Source organism: Typopeltis vanoorti, chromosome 10, assembly GCF_054136105.1.
Source record: "Typopeltis vanoorti isolate ZY-2024b chromosome 10, IOZ_Tvanoo_1.0, whole genome shotgun sequence".
In the NCBI taxonomy this organism is placed as follows: Eukaryota; Metazoa; Arthropoda; class Arachnida; order Uropygi; family Thelyphonidae; genus Typopeltis; species Typopeltis vanoorti.
In genome coordinates this window covers 64,925,512-64,947,813 of record NC_143558.1, presented here as the reverse complement: position 1 = coordinate 64,947,813, position 22,302 = coordinate 64,925,512, and the positions used below count along the sequence as shown (strand labels likewise).

The 22,302-nt window shown below is 34.5% G+C and overlaps 1 protein-coding gene across 3 annotated transcripts in view; it reads right to left on the bottom strand.

The window, feature by feature from the left end:
- LOC150102474 (serine/threonine-protein kinase Genghis Khan-like) overlaps positions 1-22,302 on the bottom strand; it is a 550,831-nt gene that overhangs the window by 274,333 nt on the left and 254,196 nt on the right. For all 3 annotated transcript variants that reach the window (XM_090399333.1, XM_090399335.1, XM_090399334.1), the window contains exons 13-18: positions 15,288-15,445; positions 13,222-13,328; positions 9,670-9,805; positions 9,121-9,296; positions 523-664; positions 368-411 (exon numbers count right to left, since the gene is read on the bottom strand). In XM_090399333.1, coding sequence (XP_090255459.1) covers positions 368-411; positions 523-664; positions 9,121-9,296; positions 9,670-9,805; positions 13,222-13,328; positions 15,288-15,445 — 763 coding nt within the window. The remainder of the gene's footprint in view (positions 1-367; positions 412-522; positions 665-9,120; positions 9,297-9,669; positions 9,806-13,221; positions 13,329-15,287; positions 15,446-22,302) is intronic.

The window sequence follows — 22,302 nt, the reverse complement described above, 5'->3', positions numbered from 1 at the left end:
GAAACTAGCAGACCTCTTTGATACTAGCTTTGAAGGTGTTCATGCGCAGAGCTTACAAACAACTTTCTCACACACTTAATCGTAAACAACTTTCTTGTGCTCTTACACATAGCTATTATACATTTATACAAAGTTCCGATGGCAAGGCATGGCCTTTGTTTTTGACATTCTAGAAACTTTAGTTAAAATGGTAAATACAATCAATTCCCATAGGGTTAGTTACATTAATAAAATACATAGATACAAACAAGGTTATTTTTGTAACAGTTCTCATTAGACTTGATGTCTGTAAAAATCGATATAAAGCACTTTGGTATTTTTAAGCTACATTGAGTTTTACAGTTATATATATATATATATCACTAACCTTTCTGCTCTTGCTTGCTCCAACTTATCTTTCACAGTAGATATCTGCAAAACATTTAAAATTCACCTCTTTGAGAGTGGGTTACAACAATGCATCTTAAAAGTTTATCAAAATAATAATAATTAAAAAAAAAAAGAGAGAGAGAAATTACACACTTCTTTTTCTAGCTCCTCTTTCAAAGTTTCAGCATCCTGCAGTTGTTCCTGGAGATTTGCAATTTCTGTTGCTTGACGAGATTGTTGCTGTGCTAATATTTCTGTATTCTGAAGCTTGATGGCATCTAATTCTGATTTTAGCCTGCCAAAATAAAATTTCATCGAATATTTTAATTTTTCATTTAGTAAAGAAATCTGCAAAATTTCTATCGAGATATTAAAAAAATGTTCAATATTAAAGATAATAGTGTAAGAAAGTTGGATTTGTTATTAAAATATTCCACAAAAAATTTTAACATTTTCACTTCATTGTAATGAAAATTATCAAAGATTTTAAAATTGTACAGAATTTATTTAACAAATGCAAACTGATAATGAAACATTTGCCAAATTTCTTGGTGTTTAGTATCTGTTAAATTAACACTCCATTTTCATTACCCTATTGGTGAGATCGTTATGGATGGGATAATAATAAAGAGGATGTGATTCTTCTCCAAAATAAGTTCATGAAAATTTATTTAGTAATGATCAGGCAAGGAAAATGCAGTTTCATTTAGAAGCAATGTCAAGGAGAGCACTGAAGACAAATTTGTAAAATGTTCCTAATGTCTAAGTCCTCAAAGTGTGTAGTGAAGGAATAGAGGAATAATTTTTGAGAAGTCTTCAGTGATTTTTTTTTAGTCTTTAGTGATTTTCATAACAGTGGACATGAAGGGAATAAAAAAAAAAAACTAGTTCTTACTGGAAACCTAAAACAGATCATAAATCTCTAGCAATATCATGGAAACATTTCAAGTAAAGGATAGGGTTAAATATAGAAAAATCACAACTCCATGATAGACTTAGGGAGTTAAAGAGGCAGTGAAGAAAAACTAGAAAGCATATCAAAAGTTCCTAGCAAATAAATCGGCTGGTGCTCTTAGAGAATACATAAAAAATGTTAAGTGAAGCACAGTGTAAAACAAGTCATGGGAAGAGTTTGGTAAGAACATAGAGAAGATGGCAAAATATTCTGGAGATGTTGAAAAAAGCTTAGAAATGAAAGAAAGAGTATTATAATAGGAATCAGAGATGAAAAATGGTGACACAAAAGGTTCCCAATGAAACAAGAAGTGACAGTACAGTGGTAGAATACATCCAACCAGAATGCGATCAAGAATACATATCAATACTTGGAAAAAACTCCATCAAAAACCTGAAAATGTGGAAAGGCAGCTGGAGTAGATGACATCTGATCAGAAATGCTCAAATATGGGGGCATAAAAGTTTTACAATGGTTACACTGCCTAATTCAGAAGACCTGGTCAGAGGGTCAAATTCCAGATGATTGGAGTAGAGTTCTCATAGCATCCATCAAGATATGTATAGCTACACAGAATTCAGGATGCAGGCTTGAATCCTATCATGGACATGGATGTTTGTGATTGTCTTTAGGTAGGTGATGAATTTCATCGCCCAGTGTAAGACCTGCTTAGTGGAGGCCTGAAGTGGCTTGAATAAGTTCCATGTTTGGTCTCTAGAGCAGGGTTTCAAGACTTTATATATATAAAATTAATAAAAATGGGGGGAGATCCTTAGCCCTTTTACAGTAGAAATGTAGAAAACCTACCATGGTAGGTTTGCTAATAATCTTTCATGGGTGGGAACCACATAAAAGCACTCAAGAGTACAAGAACATTAAATTTAATAATAGCATCTGAAAATTTGTCTATAAATGAGGTGACCATTTTACTTCCAACTGATGAGAGATCATGCGATTTGACTTTGGAGATGACAGTACATGCAGGGCTCTGACTAAGAAGGGGCAGATGTGTAACTGTAAGGTAGGTGAATATAATAAACTGATAATGCAGTTTGTGGCAGTGTCTTGGTATTGGCATGTGAGACTGCATAGTAGAAGGAATAAAGTACGTGGAAGTAGTCAGAGGGCACCTGTATACTTGACAAATGGGGTTTCTAGAGTTAGGAGAATAAATCATATAGGAGTTAAATGAAACTTTAAACTAGAAGCTGCATAAGAAGAGAATGTTATAGAGCTGGTATAGTAAGAAGAGTAATGATGAAGCTTAGAAGCATTAAAAATTGCAGGCTAGCAAAGTGGTAGTCACAGGAAAGAAGGTAAAATCAGATTATAAAGAAGAAATTAACTGAAGCAAATAAATAGAAGAATGAAGTAACAGTTGTTCTAGAAGCAGCTGAGTTGTTAGACATTCACTTTATCATAGTTTGCCCACCGTTTGTAGGTCTCTGCATGGCGTCTTGCCAAGAATAGTCAATTCGTGCTGAAGGGGAGAAAGAAATGAAGGATGTACGAATTGGTTGCCAACACGCGAAATCACGTGCTTTATAGGTAAAATTTTCTAACTGTTATACAAGCAACATAGTTAACTACAATAATCATAAAAGAGAAGTTAATTTTCTGACCTGTAATAATAAACAACTCATCCCACAATACGGACTGATTACCCTATTATCGGAATGGATTCTCCTTTTTCTGACATGCGCAGAAGTATCGAAGGATCTCTAATCGGCAGGCGAACTATAAGGCATACACATCCTTTTTGAAAGTTTATTTTTCACTTGGTTAGAGTATAATAAATTTAGTTTAATCCTTTATCCAAGTGTGAGCAAACAAAGTTTGCACCTGAAAGCATCTCCAGGACTGGGGCAAAGTGATACAACACCAGGGCAACTCGTTGCAAAGGTGGAGCAAGCTACCAACACTCCCATCTCAGTATCTCCTATAATGCAAAACACATCTCCTTGCGGATATGTCTAATGTTATGCATTAAGGGAAGGGCTACTACCCAGACTAGTTTCGACCTTTATTGAGGTCTCTTCAGTGGGAGCCAGGCCCAAGTAGAGCTACCAGGCAGAAGCATTAGCAAGTAATCTCTACCTATAGGAGTTGCCAAATGGTGTGCCACTCTTTTTTAATAAATTACTCTGGATTTAGAGAAAGATGTTGAAAGTTTATTTTTCACTTGGTTAGAGTATAATAAATTTAGTTTAATCCTTTATCCAAGTGTGAGCAAACAAAGTTTGCGCCTGAAAGCATCTCCAGGACTGGGGCAAAGTGGTACAACACCAAGGCAACTCGTTGCAAAGGTGGAGCAAGCTACCACTTTAGCAAACTGTACCACTTTGCCCCAGTCCTGGAGATGCTTTCAGGTGCAAACTTTGTTTGCTCACACTTGGATAAAGGATTAAACTAAATTTAGCATACACATCCTGGATGCCCTATTAGCTCTCTGGATGCTGAGAGGGAACTGGATGAAAGAACAGAAGTAGATAAGTTGAAGATGAAGCTATTACAAGAGCAGCTTGATTTGAATACAGACATTGGAGTGGATGAGACATCAGTATATGTATGATTCCTAATGAGTGGAATGAAGAAGATAATTTCCTTACCAGTCATTATATATAGCATTTCAGACGCTGGATAGAATTCATATCCAGAGGATATGATCCCTTCTTAAAAAAAAAAAAAAAAAAAAGAAAAAAAAAAGGGGGGGGGAGCAAAGTTGAGAGAGGTAGATGATGATGAGTGTGATCAAAGAATTAGAATGGTGATTTACTATGGTAGCTTTCCCTCTTTGTGAAAATGGATACTCCTATTATAAGAGAAAGCTTATTTAAACCTCTAAAGGAATTCATAAAATGACCTGGATATCACTTGACAGTAAAAACAAACAGCAGATTAACCACATCAATCAAGGGCAGTTTTAAAGGATCACTCTTAAATGTTAAGGAAAGGAGCTGATGTAGGATATAATCATAGTGATAAATTAACTTGAAAGCTGTGCAGGAATAAGAAAATTAAAAATCAATAAGGAAGGATAACACATGACATGTCAAGAGACCATTTTTGCATGGGAAAAAAAAGACAAAGAAAGGTTATCAAATATAGTTCATAGAAGAGAAGCATAAAATTAAAGTGGTATTTGAAAATTGCAAATTAAGAAATTCCTCAGACAGACAGACAGTAAAAAAGATCAGAAAGGGAAGATAAGAAAAATAACGTGAATGGAATGACAGAAGAAGCCTAGAAGGCAGCAGTTGGACCACACCACATTGAAAAATGTGCAGGAAGGAATAACAATGGTGTGCTACTAATTGAAGAAGACAAACCTTGGAAGCTGGAGAAAGCATTTTGATGAAATTTCGAATGTAGAAATTTGTTATGTGTATGGATTTAAATATTGCATTAGAACTATCTGTGTGTTAAGGCTTAAGTGCAGGGAAGACATCATGTTGGAGATTTAATGGAATATTTAGCACTATACATTCTATAGCCTAGGATGTCAAGTGGGATCTCTGTCAATTATTGTAAAATTTTATGCATCCATATTTGTTTAAATTTGGTTGATTTCTGAGTGGGACTACAGATTCTAAAAACAGCCTTTCCTCTTTAAATTAACTATGGTAAAGCATGGTAGTTTTCTTCCAGGAGATCCTGTGGGTTGTATCCAATACATGGTTTGCAAGGTCCGATTAACCATAGTCGTGATTGCAGATGTATGATTTGTGTTCTTCTAAACGGATAGTCGCTGATCTCCCTGTCTGTCTGAAGTAAACCAACTTGCAGTGTGATGGTTTGTTCAGTTCCCTCCTCTTCAGTCACTGAGAGAGGAGGGAACTGATCTTTGGTAGAACGGATAAGGGTAGCAAGTTTCCAGTCAGACTTTAAAAGCTGTGTGTAGAGGTTGCACTTTTTTAAAGACCTGGATATTTTTTCTGATGTGCCACAGATGTAGGGGATTGCATTTCTGAAATCCTTCTGAAGCGATGGCTAAGGAATGGGGGGGGGGGGACTGATTAGTGTTTTAATTCTGTAATCACTCTAGTGATTGGAAAGGAAAGTGTTGTGTATGTGATTGAGTTCGGTTGAAAGAGAGAATATTGTTTGAACAGAGTTTAAGAGAATTGTTTGATAATCTCTCAGTGATTAATCCTTTCCTAGTGCTGTAAATATTCCACTAAATCTCCAACATGAAGACAATAGAACTAATATTCAAAAACAAAATAATGAACACAACAGAAAAGATGAAGAATGAGAAAGCATGCAGAAATGATAATTTAGCAATCAAAATGCTAAAGACAACTAGAATAGTTGGCAATAAACTGCAAGTGATCTTTAATAAAGGTTAGAGAATGAAAAGATATCGAAGACAACAGAAAGAAATAATTATATAGCCTACTGTAAGTATCTGCAAAACTTTTGATAAACAGTGTTAACACGTTCGTTGCCAAGCTGAAAATTGGAATTTCGGGTGGTGGCCAAATTTTTTTTATTTAGTTTAGAAACTTGATAGCAACGTCCACGCAATAACGCATGATCGGCCGCCCGGTGAGAACTTGCATCACGCGATATCGCGTGATTGCCAATGAACGTGTTAGAGATGAAATAGAAAAGATATTAAAGCATGAGCAAGCTGGTTTTAGGATGGGTAGAGGGACGGTATGTACATCTCATTCTTACCTTAAGGAATATGATTCACAGAGTTACAATTCAGACATCTCATTATTATATTATTATTGTTGTTATTATGATTAAGAGAGACATGACCCTCGATAAGTTGACAGAGAGAGAGACAGACTCATCAAGGGAGGTCACATACTACCCACAAGAGCTGTCATAATTGTTCTTGAATTCATTCATACTACTTGCATGCACACAACATCCAATGGCAATCCATTCCAATCAAACACCAGTCTATGAGAGAAAAATCTACCTCTCACCACTTCTTGATGCCATCATTCTCAACTTTCGCAGACATAGTCTTGTCCTTTCGCCACTCTCCATGAAATGAAAAATTCCATCTACTGAAATCCTGTATGACCTTTCAGAAGTTTGTAAGTCTCAATCATATCACCCCCTCTTTCTCTTGTTTGCTAGTGTCTGCAGAATACAAATTTTCAATCTGTCTTCATAATCATTATTCCACAATCCTGATATCAATTTTAACATCTTTTTTGCACCCCCCCCCCACACACACGCCGCATCAGAATCACCACAGAAACCAGATCAGACCTGCACATTGATGCCTTGTAAGGAGGAAAAATTACTTCCTTATCATTACACATTCATATTTGTTTCATCATTGCAATTATCCTCTGAGTTATATTTTTGCTGTATGGCTCTTGAATTTCAACTTCCTACTAAAATTCCAAGATCCCTAGCCTGATCCATTTCTTCTAGCATAATTCCACCAACATAATATGACACTGGATATCTAATCACACTGAGTGCATGCTTTTACATTTACAACATTGAACTGATAGCCATTTTCATATGCCCACAATTCTAGCCTATTAATCATTCTGCATGTACTGCAGCATATCAGTCGCATCATGATTTGCATCTTTTTCATCATCAGCAAATAGCTGTATATTGCCTGTCAGATCCTTTCCAATGTCATTAATGTACATACTAAATAACAATGGACCAAGGACTGAACTGAAGACAAGAACCGAAGACTCACATCTCCCATATCCCACTTTTTGATATCTGTCAGTCAGCTATTCTCTTATCCACTCTAACATTTTATAAACTGATCATAATCTCCAATTTATGCAAAAGCCTCCCATGCTGTATCCTGTCAAAAGTATTACAAAAAAACTAATCCTGAATTAAAAAGAACTAACACTGATTGCATCAATGGTCATTAAATGAAAACCTGCCAACAAGCATCAAGCATCTTACATCTATTAAAAATATATTAGTAATGTATTATTAAAAGATACAGATGGGAGAAGATCAGAATACTATAAATATAGAATAACCAAACAAAACTTTTTAATTGATTTTTGAATTAGAAAATCTCCTTTCAATAGGCACTCTGAAATAGGCTGTCAGTATAGGCAAAAGATAATGGGTACCAGTTTAATGTGGAGAAATGTAGAGTTATGCATTTTGGGAAAAACAGATTACAGGCCGTGTATCATATTGATGGCACTGTACTCCAGGGAATAGATAAAGCTAGAGATTTAAAATTTAGAATTTTTTAATTTTAAAAATTCAAAATTAAAATTTAGAGGACATATTGCGAAGATAGTCCATAAGATTATTTGGCTACTGAAGAACACATTAACATATAGAAAGTTTATTTTTCACTTGGTTAGACTATAATAAATTTAGTTTAATCCTTTATCCAAGTGTGAGCAAACAAAGTTTGCACCTGAAAGTATCTTCAGGACTGGGGTAAGGTGGTACAACACCGGGCAACTCATTTCAAAGGTGGAACAAGCTCACAACACTCCTATCTTAGTATCTCCCATAATGCAAAACACATCTCCTAGCAGATATGTATATGTATAATGTTATGCATTAAGGGGAAGGCCACTACCCAGACTAGTTTCGACCTTTATTGAGGTCTCTTCAGCAGGAGCCAGGCCTGAGTAGAGATACCAGTCAGAAGCATTAGCAAGGTCATCTCTACCTATAGGAGTTGCCAAACGGTGTGCCACCTAGTCCTGAAGATACTTTCAGGTGCAAAATTTGTTAGCTCACACTTGGATAAAGGATTAAACTAAATTTATTATAGTCTAACCAAGTGAAAAATAAACTTTCAACATCTTTTTCTAAATCCAGAGTAATTTAATAAAAGGTGGCACACTGTTTGGCAACTCCTATAGGTGGAGATGACCTTGCTAATGCTTCTGCCTGGTATCTCCACTCGGGCCTAGCTCCCACTGACCTCAATAAAGGTCGAAACTAGTCTGGGTAGTGGCCCTCCCCTTAATGCATAACATTATACATATCCGCAAGGAGATGTGTTTTTGCATTATGGGAGATACCGAGATAGGAGTGTTGTGAGCTTGCTCCACCTTTGCAACGAGTTGCCTGGTGTTGTACCACCTTACCCCTGTCCTGAAGATGCTTTCAGGCACAAACTTTGTTTGCTCACACTTGGATAAAGGATTAAACTAAATTTATTACATTAACATGTAGAGATAAGGAAGTTGTTATTCCTCTTTATAAGGCCTTGATATGCCCATATCTGGATTACTGTGCTCAAGTCTGGTCCGCTGGGTTTCCTGGGGGATGAGAAAGCAGTGAAGAGAATTCTGAAGCTGGTGACTGGCCAGTGGAATATTCCCTATGAGGATAGATTGAGAGTGTATGGATTGCAGAAGTTGGTTGATAGGAGAAAATGAGGGGTTATAATAGAAACATTTAAGTTGCTTAAAGGGTTTTATAGGGTTGATGCAGGGGAAATGTTTCAGCACTTAGCTAGAGAGACTGGAACAAGGGATCATTAGGGGTATAAGGACTAGATCTTTTGCTTGGAAGATTGTGAATGGATGGAATGGTTACCAGAGTCAGTTTTGTGAGTGCTTTGTCTGTTAATGGGTTCAAGGAGAGATATAATAGACTGTGTGGATAGATTGGATCTCCCACAATGAGTTTTCAGGCTCCATGGAGGCACTAGTACAATAATAATAATAATTATTATTATAATTAATAAACTTCAAATAAAATCAAGTCCCTGACACAATTTCTGACTTCCAATAATCCCCCAGTATAAATTACAGACATACAATTTTATAGGTATTGGAAGGTGTAAATTATAATTAACGAGACATCATATAAACCTGTTAACTTCTTGAGTGGCTTCAAGCTGACTTGCAGCAGCAGCTGTTCTCCCAACATGCCGTTGTTTTAAGGATTCCATTTCTTTTTCTAGATGATGAGCATATTCTTCACTCCGTTCTCTTAACCTTTTTTCTTTACCGGTTTCTGCTTTGGCTTCTTCAATACGAGCTTCAAACTAAAAATTGAATATTTATACGGATATATTAATTTTATTCAAAACAAACACGATCTCTTTCTTGACTGTTCATATAAATTTTATGGAATAAAAACATTTTGCAAAAAAACTAAACATTTCTCTAAACAGGTTCAAGAACTTCCTAAAATGGTAACAATTTTGCACATACAGAAATTATATATATAGAATTTTTTGCTTAATTTACAAACAATATTATATAGAGCAATATCACTTCTGCTACTAAGAAACAAATGGAATATATTACTGCAGGATATCAATACAATACAAACTATAATGATCATTAGTTATAATTCAATAAATTAAATTGTTAAGTAAAGTATAATCAAACTAGTTAATGATAATATTCTCTCACCTCTCTTCGAAGTTTATCAGCCTTTCTCGTGTCTTGTCTGAGAGTGTCGATTTTTTGCATTGCATTTTCAATTTCTTCTTCTTTATCTCGAACTTGTCGGGCTAATTTCTGCTTTTGTGCACGAAGTTCAGAAAGCCTGAAAATAGTGTATAATTTTTAAATAAAGGAAACATTCTTCACTAATTGGGCTATGGTAATTATCATAATGTCCCTTATTAACCAAGACCATCTTCAATATTTATACAGATGCAAGTTAAAGAACAGTCCAAATACAAAATCATGTGGTTCACCACCAGTCACTATACTTCTTTAGAACTCAGCAACTGAAAACATCATTTTATGATTCCTGTCAGGCAGTGACTCTTGTATTCATGTGACAAGCCTATTTTGTATAACTATTCATACTCTGGATTTGGAAAACAATAAATCTTCTGTGTAAAATTCAGGCATATCTCTTAGCAAAATTTAGAAGTGACATGGTGTATCAACTCTCCTTATTCAACTTTAATTTTAATTAAGAAACACGAACAGATTGCTAAAGAAAGATTTGCCTTTAATATTCTATCCTATAAAGTTTCTGGATGCAAGTTATAACCAGCCTCTTCAATGCTGTAATAACCACTCCAGACATACTGATTGGTCTATAACTGACTGCATTAGTACCTCTACTAATGTATAATGAACAACTAGGTCAGTGGCTGTTAAATCAAATCTTGTACATTCCTTCAGTACTTCTGCTGATATCCCACCCAGTTTGATCATTATATTAAATCAAGCTGTTGAAATAGCTTTAATAACTTGAGCTCATTCAACTCCATCCCACTGTCTATTACTCCTCAGCATCCAGGCAGCAAATGGGTTTACCTGGAATGCATATACAATTCGGCTATTTCTATTGAATCTAAAAAACTTATCTGCATTTGCTAAGGTTATTCTTCCTTTCATTTGACACATTGTAAAAAAATTTGGATTTCTTCTTGAACTGTTCAGCTAACTTCTTTTCATAGTCTAATTTTGCCTTCCTCACCATGGCCACTACTCTTCTAGCATGCTTTTTTCTACTACTCCTGAGTTTAGTCATTATTCATCTTTCAATACTGGATCCACAACATCATTTTTTATGCAACACATGCTTTAAAGTATTAATCATCCATTTAACTGATCTGATTTTCCCTTTTCAGTCATTTCCAACCATAGGTGACTTTTGTTATATTCTTGACTGTAATCCTGGGACGTATTCTTGACTGTAACCCATGTGTTCAAAGGGGGGGGGGGCAGTTTGCCTGTTCTAGAGGAAGAAAAACTGAAGTTTACAGGTGAAAAAACCCCCTACCTCCATATGAGACCGGCTACTTACCTTTAGTCAAAAGAGACCAGAAAACACCTCATATCACTGCCAGGAATCGAACCCAGGTCTTCTGACCAAAGCGCTTCATCTGTACTGACTGAGCTACAGAGGCTCCTCCATTTAACTCCCACATGATTTATTCTCAAATTCAAAACCTGCATGATAACTCTCATCAAGTGGAAATCTTAATTCATGAAGATGTTATTACAGGATGCAATATTCTTGCATTGGAAAAGTCCCTTCCATTATGCTCTACTTAATAAGTTATCTCAGTTATTCTATAAACTTTCTTTCCTTCATCTGGCATACTTTCTTCTCCCTCCAGTCCGCATTCCCATAATTGACATCATGCATAATGATAATCCTTTATCCAGAAGATATATCTGTCTATGCAGTTTACAATCCTCTGCATATGAGACTGGTCAGCAAAACCCAACTGTGTATTCTGTCTTTTTAACCTGTATCTCATACTAAACAGTGTTGAAGCCCACAACCATTGGAAAAATTCTACTTTGGATGGATTTTTAATTTCTTTACAACCATTAGCAGTGCCTCCTATGTCCTTCCTGAATACACTGTACCCACTCCAAGCAAATGCCAATTATTTTTGGTCAGTTGTATTTACCAACGATAAAGAACTCCTTGCTGTTATTTCTGATGTTTTTGGCATTAGAGAACATGCCTGATAGTCAACCATGAGGCTGGTGGGTATTCTAGCTAACTCTTAAAACCGGTAGCTCAAATAAGTAGCCACAATTGATTGTCCAACTAAATTCTCTACACTAATACCACAATTATTACTTTTCATGTCTGACAGAACTAGTCTTGCCATTCCTGGGGTCATCTCTACCATTCTTATTTTCTTTCTCGCTCTCTCTATCATTACAATCACAATTTCACCTTAAAATGCATGTCTAAGCTCTGATGTTACAGTCATGACATATATTTTCCTTGACTATTTATTTATATATTCACTTATATACCGAACAACAATCTTGTTGTTCAGTAAATGTTGCATAAATATTTTCACTGCTTATAAATGCTCATTACAGGTGTTATTTATTCCATGCTTGAGTAAACATCAAACATATTAGGATTTCATTTGCAAGTGCCCAATCACAAACATCACACATAATTCATAATGTCTCTTCAAAGGTGTACATCTTGCAAATGATATGGATGCAAATGCTTTATTAAAATCTTCAAGAGTCATTTTATGAACATCAATGTGTGCCGAAATTTGCCAAGTACTTGTAATTTTTATACTGTTGAAATTACATTATTTTGAACTTGTCAGACACCAGATGATCAAGTTTCCCACCAATCTCATTGAGAAAAAGTTGTTGAATATAGTGGCAACATGGTTGTGAAATTGGCAATGGTATTCTTCAATAGCAGTTCTCACACTACCATTAAGAAAATCATAAATGAAGCAGATCTCAGCTACTCCTCATCTGAAAACTTAGTTGGCATCTTTTCATTAAAAATGATGGAGTTAAATGATGGAGTTAAACTATAGTTACTAGTAGTGCCTATGTGACTGTTTACTGTGAAATTAGTATTATTATTACATGACACCTTCAAAGAGTCCAAAGACTCATCGAGGGAGGGTACCTACTCTACAACTCTCCGTCTCTACCACTCTGTCAGAAATTATCATATATCTTACTACATGTCAGGAATTGGACTCATGCTGATATACACTTTTGTTTAAAATCATCCAAGGAATCTAAGCCTGGGGTAGATTCCTCACGAAGAACTCTCTCTCTCTCTTTGTGACGTTCCTCAATTTACATAATTCATGAGGACTAAGTATATACATATGTTGGTTTTTATTAATAATGATTTGTACTTTTATCACAGACATTCAAGTGACAGCAAACTAACCTTGTATTTGGTTTTAGTAAGGACAAAGAGTGTTTCCTCATACAATATTTATTTAAATACATAAGGCAAATGCTATCAAGTCCATGCAATATTAAACAAAAATATGTTATTAATTAATAAATAAATCTCTTATTTCTCTGTTTTTAGAAAATATTTAAGTATTTAAGTAAATATTTTATTATAATCTAATTGAAATATTTATGTATGTCAAGTAAACTATAGATTGTGTGTGCATGTGCACAGTAGATAGTATAAATTGCTCAATGCAAGTAATTTATATTTATAAATTATAACTTATATAGTTAAAGATTACTTACTTGTCACTAATTTCAGTATATTCGGTCAAAGCTAATTTCCGTTGTTGTAAAGCATCTTTTAATTCTTTAGCTTGCACCTTTAGCTTTTCCTGGGCTTCAACCAAGTCCTTTAAAAACAAAAACAAAACTGATAGTATCAGCATTAAAATACAATTAGAATAATTTAGTAAATTATTCATAACTAAAAATATAACATTTCTTTGATATAATTTAATCCAAAATTGTGTATATCTAACATGCTATCATAAATGGCCAAGTGAATGCCATCTCCACTTGACAACCAGCAGACTGAGGTTGCACATTCCAATGTAGCATGGATGTTTGTGAAAGTCATTAGGTAAAAGATGATTTTGTCACCTGGTGAGACCATCATGTTAGAAAACTGTATGAAACATCATGTCGGCTCTTGGACTGGATTCATGACATATCCTACTATAGACTAACTGCAGTACACATGCATGCAGACACGAGAATCAGTTTGTGATGGAGCCATATATAAAATCATAATAAAAATAACAAACATAAACAGATAACTTATCATTTATAAGCCAATTAACAGCATAAAGAACATAAGAAGTCTGCAATTTCACTGAAGATAAATTTAAAATGGATCAACTAATCATGAGATAAACATCCAAAATGTAGCTTCTGTATTTATCCTGATGGCAATGAACTTCTCTTACTGTAGAAGAATAATTAGCATTTAACAGTTATTCCTTTTTATTTATCTGAGTGCATTCACAAATGCAAATTTATCACTTTATTAACAATTCCAATTGTTTATAATCAATAACTATAAGATGGGTTATTAAAGGAATGTTGATGTGCAATATAGAGCCAGGCAAGTCAAGCATGCTAACCAAGTTAAGTCATCCCCACCTTCCTGTAGTATAGCCTGTTTCCATAAACAGGACTCTGGTGTACCCATCAAGCAATGCTGCTGCAAATGCATATCTTTTCTAGTTGGAGGAAATGTCAACTAAACCTTCAAGTAGTTATTTATATAGTCAAAAGGAATAAATAATCTTGTAAGTAAATCAAATTAAAACTCTCAAATGTAACCTGGATTTTGGACATTATATGTTACCCTTACATATGAGATCACAAAATGTATAATACATGGCTAACGGGAAAGAAGTGACCTGCCAGATGTGTTTCCTTAACAACTTGATATTATCGTCTGGAAAAAGTGTGCAGTGAAGGCTGTTCCAAAGAAGAGATGGAATGAAAAGAAGATAAGAAGTTGATTGGTAAGTAGTACGAGGCTCAATCAGATGTTGTCATCAACTGCTTGTGTTTTTTTATATGTTTAGAGGAAATTGGAGAGATAACGGGAGCCAGTTTGGTAGAGCAGCCCCCAAGAAAATACCTATAGAAAAGGCTTAAATCAGAAGTGGAAAATATATGAAAAATGATTGGAGTGAGTCTGTTAGAGAGAGGTTCTCTCTTAAACAGACTGCCTTTTTTTTTTTTAATGGAATTAAGCATTTTTAAGGAGGTTTTTGATGCACTATTTCAAATGTGAGGAAAGAATTCTAAGGCTAGGCAAATTTGGTATTTATATAGCATTAGCAGTTGTACAGGTGAGAATAAAAGAGAATACCATGTTTGGAGAATGTGAAGTTTTTGTGCCAAGAATGGGTAAAGATCAGTCAGCCCAAGAACAGAAGTCTGATTGTGCCTGCAGATCTGAGTAAAAGGGAAAAAAATTAAAATATAAAAGGGAAAATGAAATCTCTCTCTCTTACGCCAAATATGATATTATGCTTTGGTAGTGCCAAAAATTACTAGAATATCTTTATCAAGCGGGGGAATGGCAAGAAGAATGATTTTAAGATGTTGATTAAGAAAGATCATGAAGCTCATCATTTGACTAAAATGTCAGTCAAATGAATAAAGATGAATAGTGCCAACTGTCATCAGCAAAAATATAGACAGGACAGACAAATGAGTGCATTCTTAAAAAAAAAAAAAAAATTCAAATTAAACAATGAAGAATGGGCATATAATTAAATGTTCTAGCATAATAAAGCATAAGCTGGCAATATGCAATACTAAGAACTTACCCTATGTAATTCATCCTTTTCAGCTTTCAAAATTTTTGTATTTTTTTCCAATTCTTTTATGCGAGCAGATTTCTCATCTTGTAAGGATTCTAGTTCTTGTTTTCCTGAGAGTGTTTCTCTGTATTCTTGTTGAAGCTTATTTAATTCTTTCTCTAATTCTATAATAAAATACACCAGTTAGAAGTGTAGATTAAATAAATGTCTATGATAAATTTATGTAAAATAATACTCTGAAAATTACTTCTTCCATTCAGTCAACTAATCTGAGTGGAACTAGAACCTATGTTACATAATAGAAAGGCATGGATACTGGATGGTACAACACGAGAAGAGCAATAAATACAAAATGTTATATTTAGGCAATGACAATCAAGGAAAAGAAGGAATAACTATAGTATTCAATGCTAAATACGAGGCTAATCTTCTTGAATGGCAGCAGTCTCAAGTAGAGTGATGTGGGCAAATATGAGAATGGGAGAACTGGATAATGAGACTTAATTGTGCCTATGGTCCCACAGAAGGTTCTACTAAGGTAGAAGTAGAGGAATTTCACCAGAAATGCTGAAGTATGGTAGTATAAAAGTCTTACAGTGGCTCCACTGCATAGCTAAGAAGGTCTGGACAGAGGGACGAATTCCTGATGATTGGAGCAGAACTCTCATAGTACCCACATATAAAAAAGGGAAATAAAACTGAATGTGAGAATTACAGACATATTTCCCTACTGAGTGTTCCTGGTAAGATTTATGCAAGTATACTTGAGAAACGGTTGAGAAGAATTGTGGAAGAAAAGCTTGGTGAAGAACAAGATGGATTCAGGCCAAACAGAGGCTGTCAGGATCACATCTTCACTTTACGACAAATAGTCGAGAAAGCATGGGAATATAACAAAGATCTAAATTTAAGTTTTGTAGATCTGGAAAAGGCATATGACAAGGTGACAAGAGAGAAGCTATTCAATATGCTACAGTTATATGGTGTCAATGGGGCATTATATCAAGCAACACTTAGTCTTTATTTGAGTTGTAAGTCAGCAGTTAGATTGAAGGAAGTACAGGAAGATGATTTTGCTTTATGCAGATGATGTTATACTTCTAAATCAATCCATTACAAGTCTGCAAGATTCCTGACTAAATTGAATAACTGTTGCAATAGATATGGTATGAAGGTCAGCAATAACAAGACAAACACAATGAAAATAGGCAGAATCGTTGAAAATGTCAACTGTGTTGTGAACGGAGAACCTGTGGACAAGTAAAACATGTCAGCTACTTAGGCACGATTTTTAGTGAAGATGGTAAATTAAATATGGAAATATAATAAATTTAGTTTAATCCTTTATCCAAGTGTGAGCAAACAAAGTTTGCGCCTGAAAGTATCTTCAGGACTGAGGTAAGGTGGTACACACCAGGGCAACTCATTGCAAAGGTGGAGCAAGCTACCAATACCAACTTGGGTAGTGGCCCCTCCCTTAATGCATAACATTAGACATATCCGCAAGGAGATGTGTTTTGCATTATAGGAGATATTGAGACAGGAGTATTGGTAGCTTGCTCCACCTTTGCAATGAGTTGCCCTGGTGTGTACCACCTTACCTCAGTCCTGAAGATACTTTCAGGCGCAAACTTTGTTTGCTCACACTTGGATAAAGGATTAAACTAAATTTATTATATTCTAACCAAGTGAAAAATAAACTTTCAATAAATATGGAAATAGACAACAGAATCAACAAAGCTGGTATGGTAAGAAGTCAACTGAATAAATTCATATGGAATAAGAGAGAAATCAGTCAGAACACTAAATTAGCTGTACACAAGACAGTGTTCAAACCAGTTTTAACTTATGGATCTGAGAGCTGGGTCAGAAGTAAAACACTTGACCAAAGACTAGAGACCACAAATGAGAGTCCTGAGAGAGATTAGAGGTGTGATTACAGATGGCAATATCATATTAAAAACGAGGATATTAGGAAAGAACTTGACATTGTCAGCATCGAGGAATGCGTTAGCAGAGCTAATCTCAGGTGGTATGGTAATCAAAACAGAATGGGCGAGGAAAGATTAGCAAAACAAGTGTTCTCTGCCAGGTTGGCAGGAAAACGACCCAGAGGAAGACCAAGATATAGGCGGATTGGTACGGTACAAAGTGCCTTAAACAATAGAAATATAAGATCTGATAATGTTGGAATCTTGACAAGTAACCGACTGATTTGGAGGAAAATTGTAGATAGGAAGTTAGTAATGATGTATGTAAATTTTTCATGTAGTACTATCATATCCTGTACACCCCCTTGAGGATACATGGCAAAAATTTGATGATGATGATAGTATAAACAACACCAAGAGAGAAAAAACACTTACTAAACTCATTAATATTTCGCTGGTTTTTCTACCTAGCATCTGGATAAAAAAATATTAGTGAATTTAATAAACATAAAGCATTATTATGAATAGAACCTATGTTCTTGAAGAGCTTATTTTTGATTCCCAAGATAAAGAAAAAATTAATTAATGAGCTTAATACTTAACTGTTATATTTATTTATACAAATACAACAACAGTAAATTTAATGAATACAATCGATTTTTTTTATCTTAATATCTTCTAGCTTCATCATGGTTAATTAACATTATATGCAAAGACAATGGCTTTGCAATATTCAACAGATTATTATTATATATTGTACAACTATCTCTTTGCATGTTATGTTAACCAATAAATGACAGAGGTAGTAGATATCAAGTATATATTCATTTAACTTCTTTTGTTATAAGAGGGACTCAAATTATTTATAAAAATATGTGAAGTGAGTTTAAAAATATATGAATTGATAGTAGATAATTACTTTAAAAGTATATGCATTTCATTTCTGTTAGTAGTGTAAATCATCTCATATTCCAAACATTCAAGATTTTAGAATAACTGTAATACTTTCCTTTCTCATTTAATAATGATTACACTAAATTGGTGGTGCCAGTAAATCCAGTAAAAAAATTTAAAAGGAATGAAATTAAACTTGTTAATTGATTTAGGAATTTAAAGCAAGAGTTTTCTAGCCTTATTTTTGGAATAGTTTTGGAAAGAGGGCATTCCAAATTCTGAGTGACAGCAGGGGGTGACCGAAAGCAGAATGGCAAAGTCTGGCTATTTCCGTGTAAGCCTAAATGACAATTTTAGTTTTGGTTGATTTGGGTTTTATTGATGCATGGGCTAATCCATGCATCAATAATAATAAAGTAGTAATAATAAAAAAATAATCAATAAGTAATAAAGTAGCACACAAGGCAAAAACCATTATGAAACTTGTCATCACAAATGTTAGAATAGAATTTTAAACACTAGAGTTTTACGTTCAAAGATCTTTATGTTTATTAAAGTAAGTTTCACGGCTTACACGTGTAACAAAAATTATATAGAATTTATTCAAATACTCCAATATATTTTATCCAATATTACATGCAGGTCACCAAGGGAGATAGACCATTAACTACTACATTCAAAAAGATGAATCAAATAATGAGTCATAAACCATGCATATATTTCATTCAATGTTGCATGGACATCATCAGGGAGATACTGTTAACTACAGTCAAAAGATGAATCAAAATAATGAGTGATAAATCATGCATAGATTAGCTTGTGTCTCAGCTGAAGTACATCATATTACATTATTAAAGTTCAAAGGGACAATTGTAATAAGTTGCAAAGATTAAAAATAATAACAATAATAATACTAAAATAAAATAAAAAATATCCAACTTATTACGATTGTTCCTTCGAACTCTAATAGAATAATATGATGTACTACAGCTGAGACACACAAGCTAATATATGCATGATTTATCACTCATTATTTTGATTCATCTTTTGAATGCAGTTAACAGTATCTCCCCGACGATACCCACGTAACGTTGGATGAAATATATTGGAGTTTTTGAATAAATTCTATATAATTTTTGTTACATGTGTAGACCATAAAACTTACTTTAATATGTCTAGTGCACATGTTCCATTAACAGTATTAATCTTTATTTTTAAATATGTTGTTATAATGACTAGAACAGACCTCAAGAGAAATCTGGTAGGGGTTTATTATTATTATTATTAGCTTTGCTATTTTCTTGAAATTTCACAAAACAGTTCTATACATCTCCAAAATATATATTTTCTACTTCATTATTTAGGTCTCAAACAAGTAAGCTCTTCCTACATCTCTCTCTCTCTCTGTGTTCTCTTACTGAAACTTTCTGTGGTATCACAGACAAATACGTCACAACGTTCAAATTCTCATTTTGAAATCTGACCATATCGCTACTTGAAGTTGCTCATCAATTTGATCAACTAAGTTTCAAATTGTAAGCTCATCACTGTTTGTTCCAAAGCCAGACAGATACATAATAACAGATCAAAACATGAGGAGGCGATGACTGGATATCAGGTTAAAGGCTCTGGTTGGTCCTCTACATTCCTTAAAGCATTAAAGAGGTTTCTCCCCAATTATCTAGCTTTCACCAATAAGTCACTCCAGCAAGAAAGAAACTTGATGCAATAAAATGATTCTCCATTATGAGTGCAGCAAATTGTTAGCAAGATGATTAAACCACTAACAGGTATCAAGTTTGATTATCCATTTAATTTCCTACTTAGCTCACAACTAGTGCAGGATCTTTCAAAAACTGAATGGCATTGAAAGCACAAAAATCTAAGGCAATTCGAAACAAATCTTAGGACGATTCAGACTTAAGTGACAGCAAAAGCTGTCACTTAAGTCTGAATCTTCAACAATTTCATTACCTTATAGCCAAATTTCACATCTGGAGACACTGTTAGATTTGATATTGAAAATGTTCCACAACTACTTTTGAATACTTCCTGAGACAACTCTAATATTTTCCAGACTTTTAGATATAATACAAAATGTATGCAGGTCTTATAGGTCTTTCAAAATCTTGTGTCATCACAGAAAAACATCTGGACCATTACATTAAATAATCTTGGTGGCTATTCCACAATGTTATTAGTAGTTTCATAACCCCACTAGTGAAAAAATACTTTTCAATTTATGTGACACTGATGCATGACCAGCACTATATAAGGGTCAAAGCTAGATGACAGGGAGTAAACCTCCATATAACCTGTAAGCAATGTAGAGAATCAAATGAAGCTTCTGATCTATTTCCAATACTCACCTTCACATGGTAAGTGCTCTTAATTGGATATCTATCTAAATAACAATCAAATGAGGATGGGCTGGCAATTTGGGACTTAGCTGAATAAACTGCATTCTGTATTGGCTTAAACCTAAAACAAATATATGACAGTATAACACAAATTAATGCAATGCTGGCTGCAGTGTTTTAAATTACACAAGACCACAGCCCTCCCCCACACACCTCCTTCACATAACCACAGTTTACAGCAAAAAGTTGATGCCGATTACTGGAGAGGGAAAATAATTTAAAAAAAAAAAAAAAACATGATGCGCAATGCAGTGGAAAGGAGTTAGAGCCAACAGAGACATTAGAAAAAACTGCTCTGCTGGCTGCAACACTAAAATGAATACAACTAACAGGTAAGATACTCCGAAGTGATAAGATGCAATTAAAAAATAGTGATCAGGGAAAGAAAAAGTACTTGTAGTAGTTTACATTAAACATGAAGATAAATGAATTTGAATCAGGGGTAATTTTAAGTAAAGTAGTGTGGGCAATTCAGGGCCAGTCCTAGAGTATTCTATGCCCCTAGGCAAAGAAAATTTAGGTGCCCCTATACATTGTCTCTCTCTATATATTTTGTCATACTCACACAAGCACACGTACACATTAGTCTTAGTGTCCCTAGGCAATTGCCTAGGTTCGCCTAATGATAAAACCGGCCCTGGGGCAATTTCAAAACATAAAAGTGGACAATCAGACTAATTTGTGTCTATGATCCCACAGAAGGGTTAAGTTCTGAATTACACAAAGTAGGAAATGAATTCCAGACATACATAACTGTTTTGCAAAAATCAGAAGAAAAGTGTACAGGTAATAATAATAATAGTAAGCACTAGATTTCTCTTTGATAGAGCATAGTCATCACTAACACCAACATTAAAATATATACAAATTTGCAATGAAAGAACGCATAAGAAATAGTCTATTGATTATGTTATTGTTGACAATGATGTCTTCAGATTGGTTCAGGATAGGATAAAGAAGGATATGAAATAGGAAGTGATCACTATCTAGTTTTTAGCAGGATAAAAATGAATATCACACCAAAATCAAAACGTATACAAGTTTTAAAAAGAATTCAAAGATGAAACGAATCATACCTGCTTAACCAAATATCACTGGAGACAAGTGTAATAGTTTGAAAAAATTCTTAGAGGCCCAAGCAATACGTGAAGAAACCTCGGGTTCAGAAGAAGACATGTGGATGAAATTGTTAACAAAATAGCAGAATTATAAGGTATGGCAGACTCAAGAAGTCAATGCAGCAGGCCTGGAAAAGAGGAATCTTTATCAAAATCTCTTGACAAGTCAGTAAATTAGCAGGTATCCTTAGAAAATACAGAAAATGTGTAAAAAAGCTAATATATGAGGGTGGTCGGAAAAGTTCTTGGCCTTGACCACAGATGATAACACCATCGGCAAGATTTTTTTCCCTAAGCTGGTACATCTGTCATAAGCAAACGTGAAATTGCAAGTCATTCTATCAAGTAGTTTGTTTTATACAGCTGTCTGAAGCAAAAGTGTTGTCTGTATCCCTTGAAATGGACAAAATTTAGTATCGTGCGGTTATAAAATTCTTTGTAAAAGAAGGTTTAATGGCAAAAGAAATTCATTCGAAGTGGGCACTCTTTTCTTCATTTTCGACAATTAAGAAATGGGCTGCCGAGTTTAAACATGGCCGTACAAGCCTTGAAGATGATCCACATGAAGGACGGCCAAAAAGTGTAACAACACCAGAAATCATTGATCAAGTGCATGCATGATATGGTATTGGATGACCGGTATTAGATCCTGAATGAA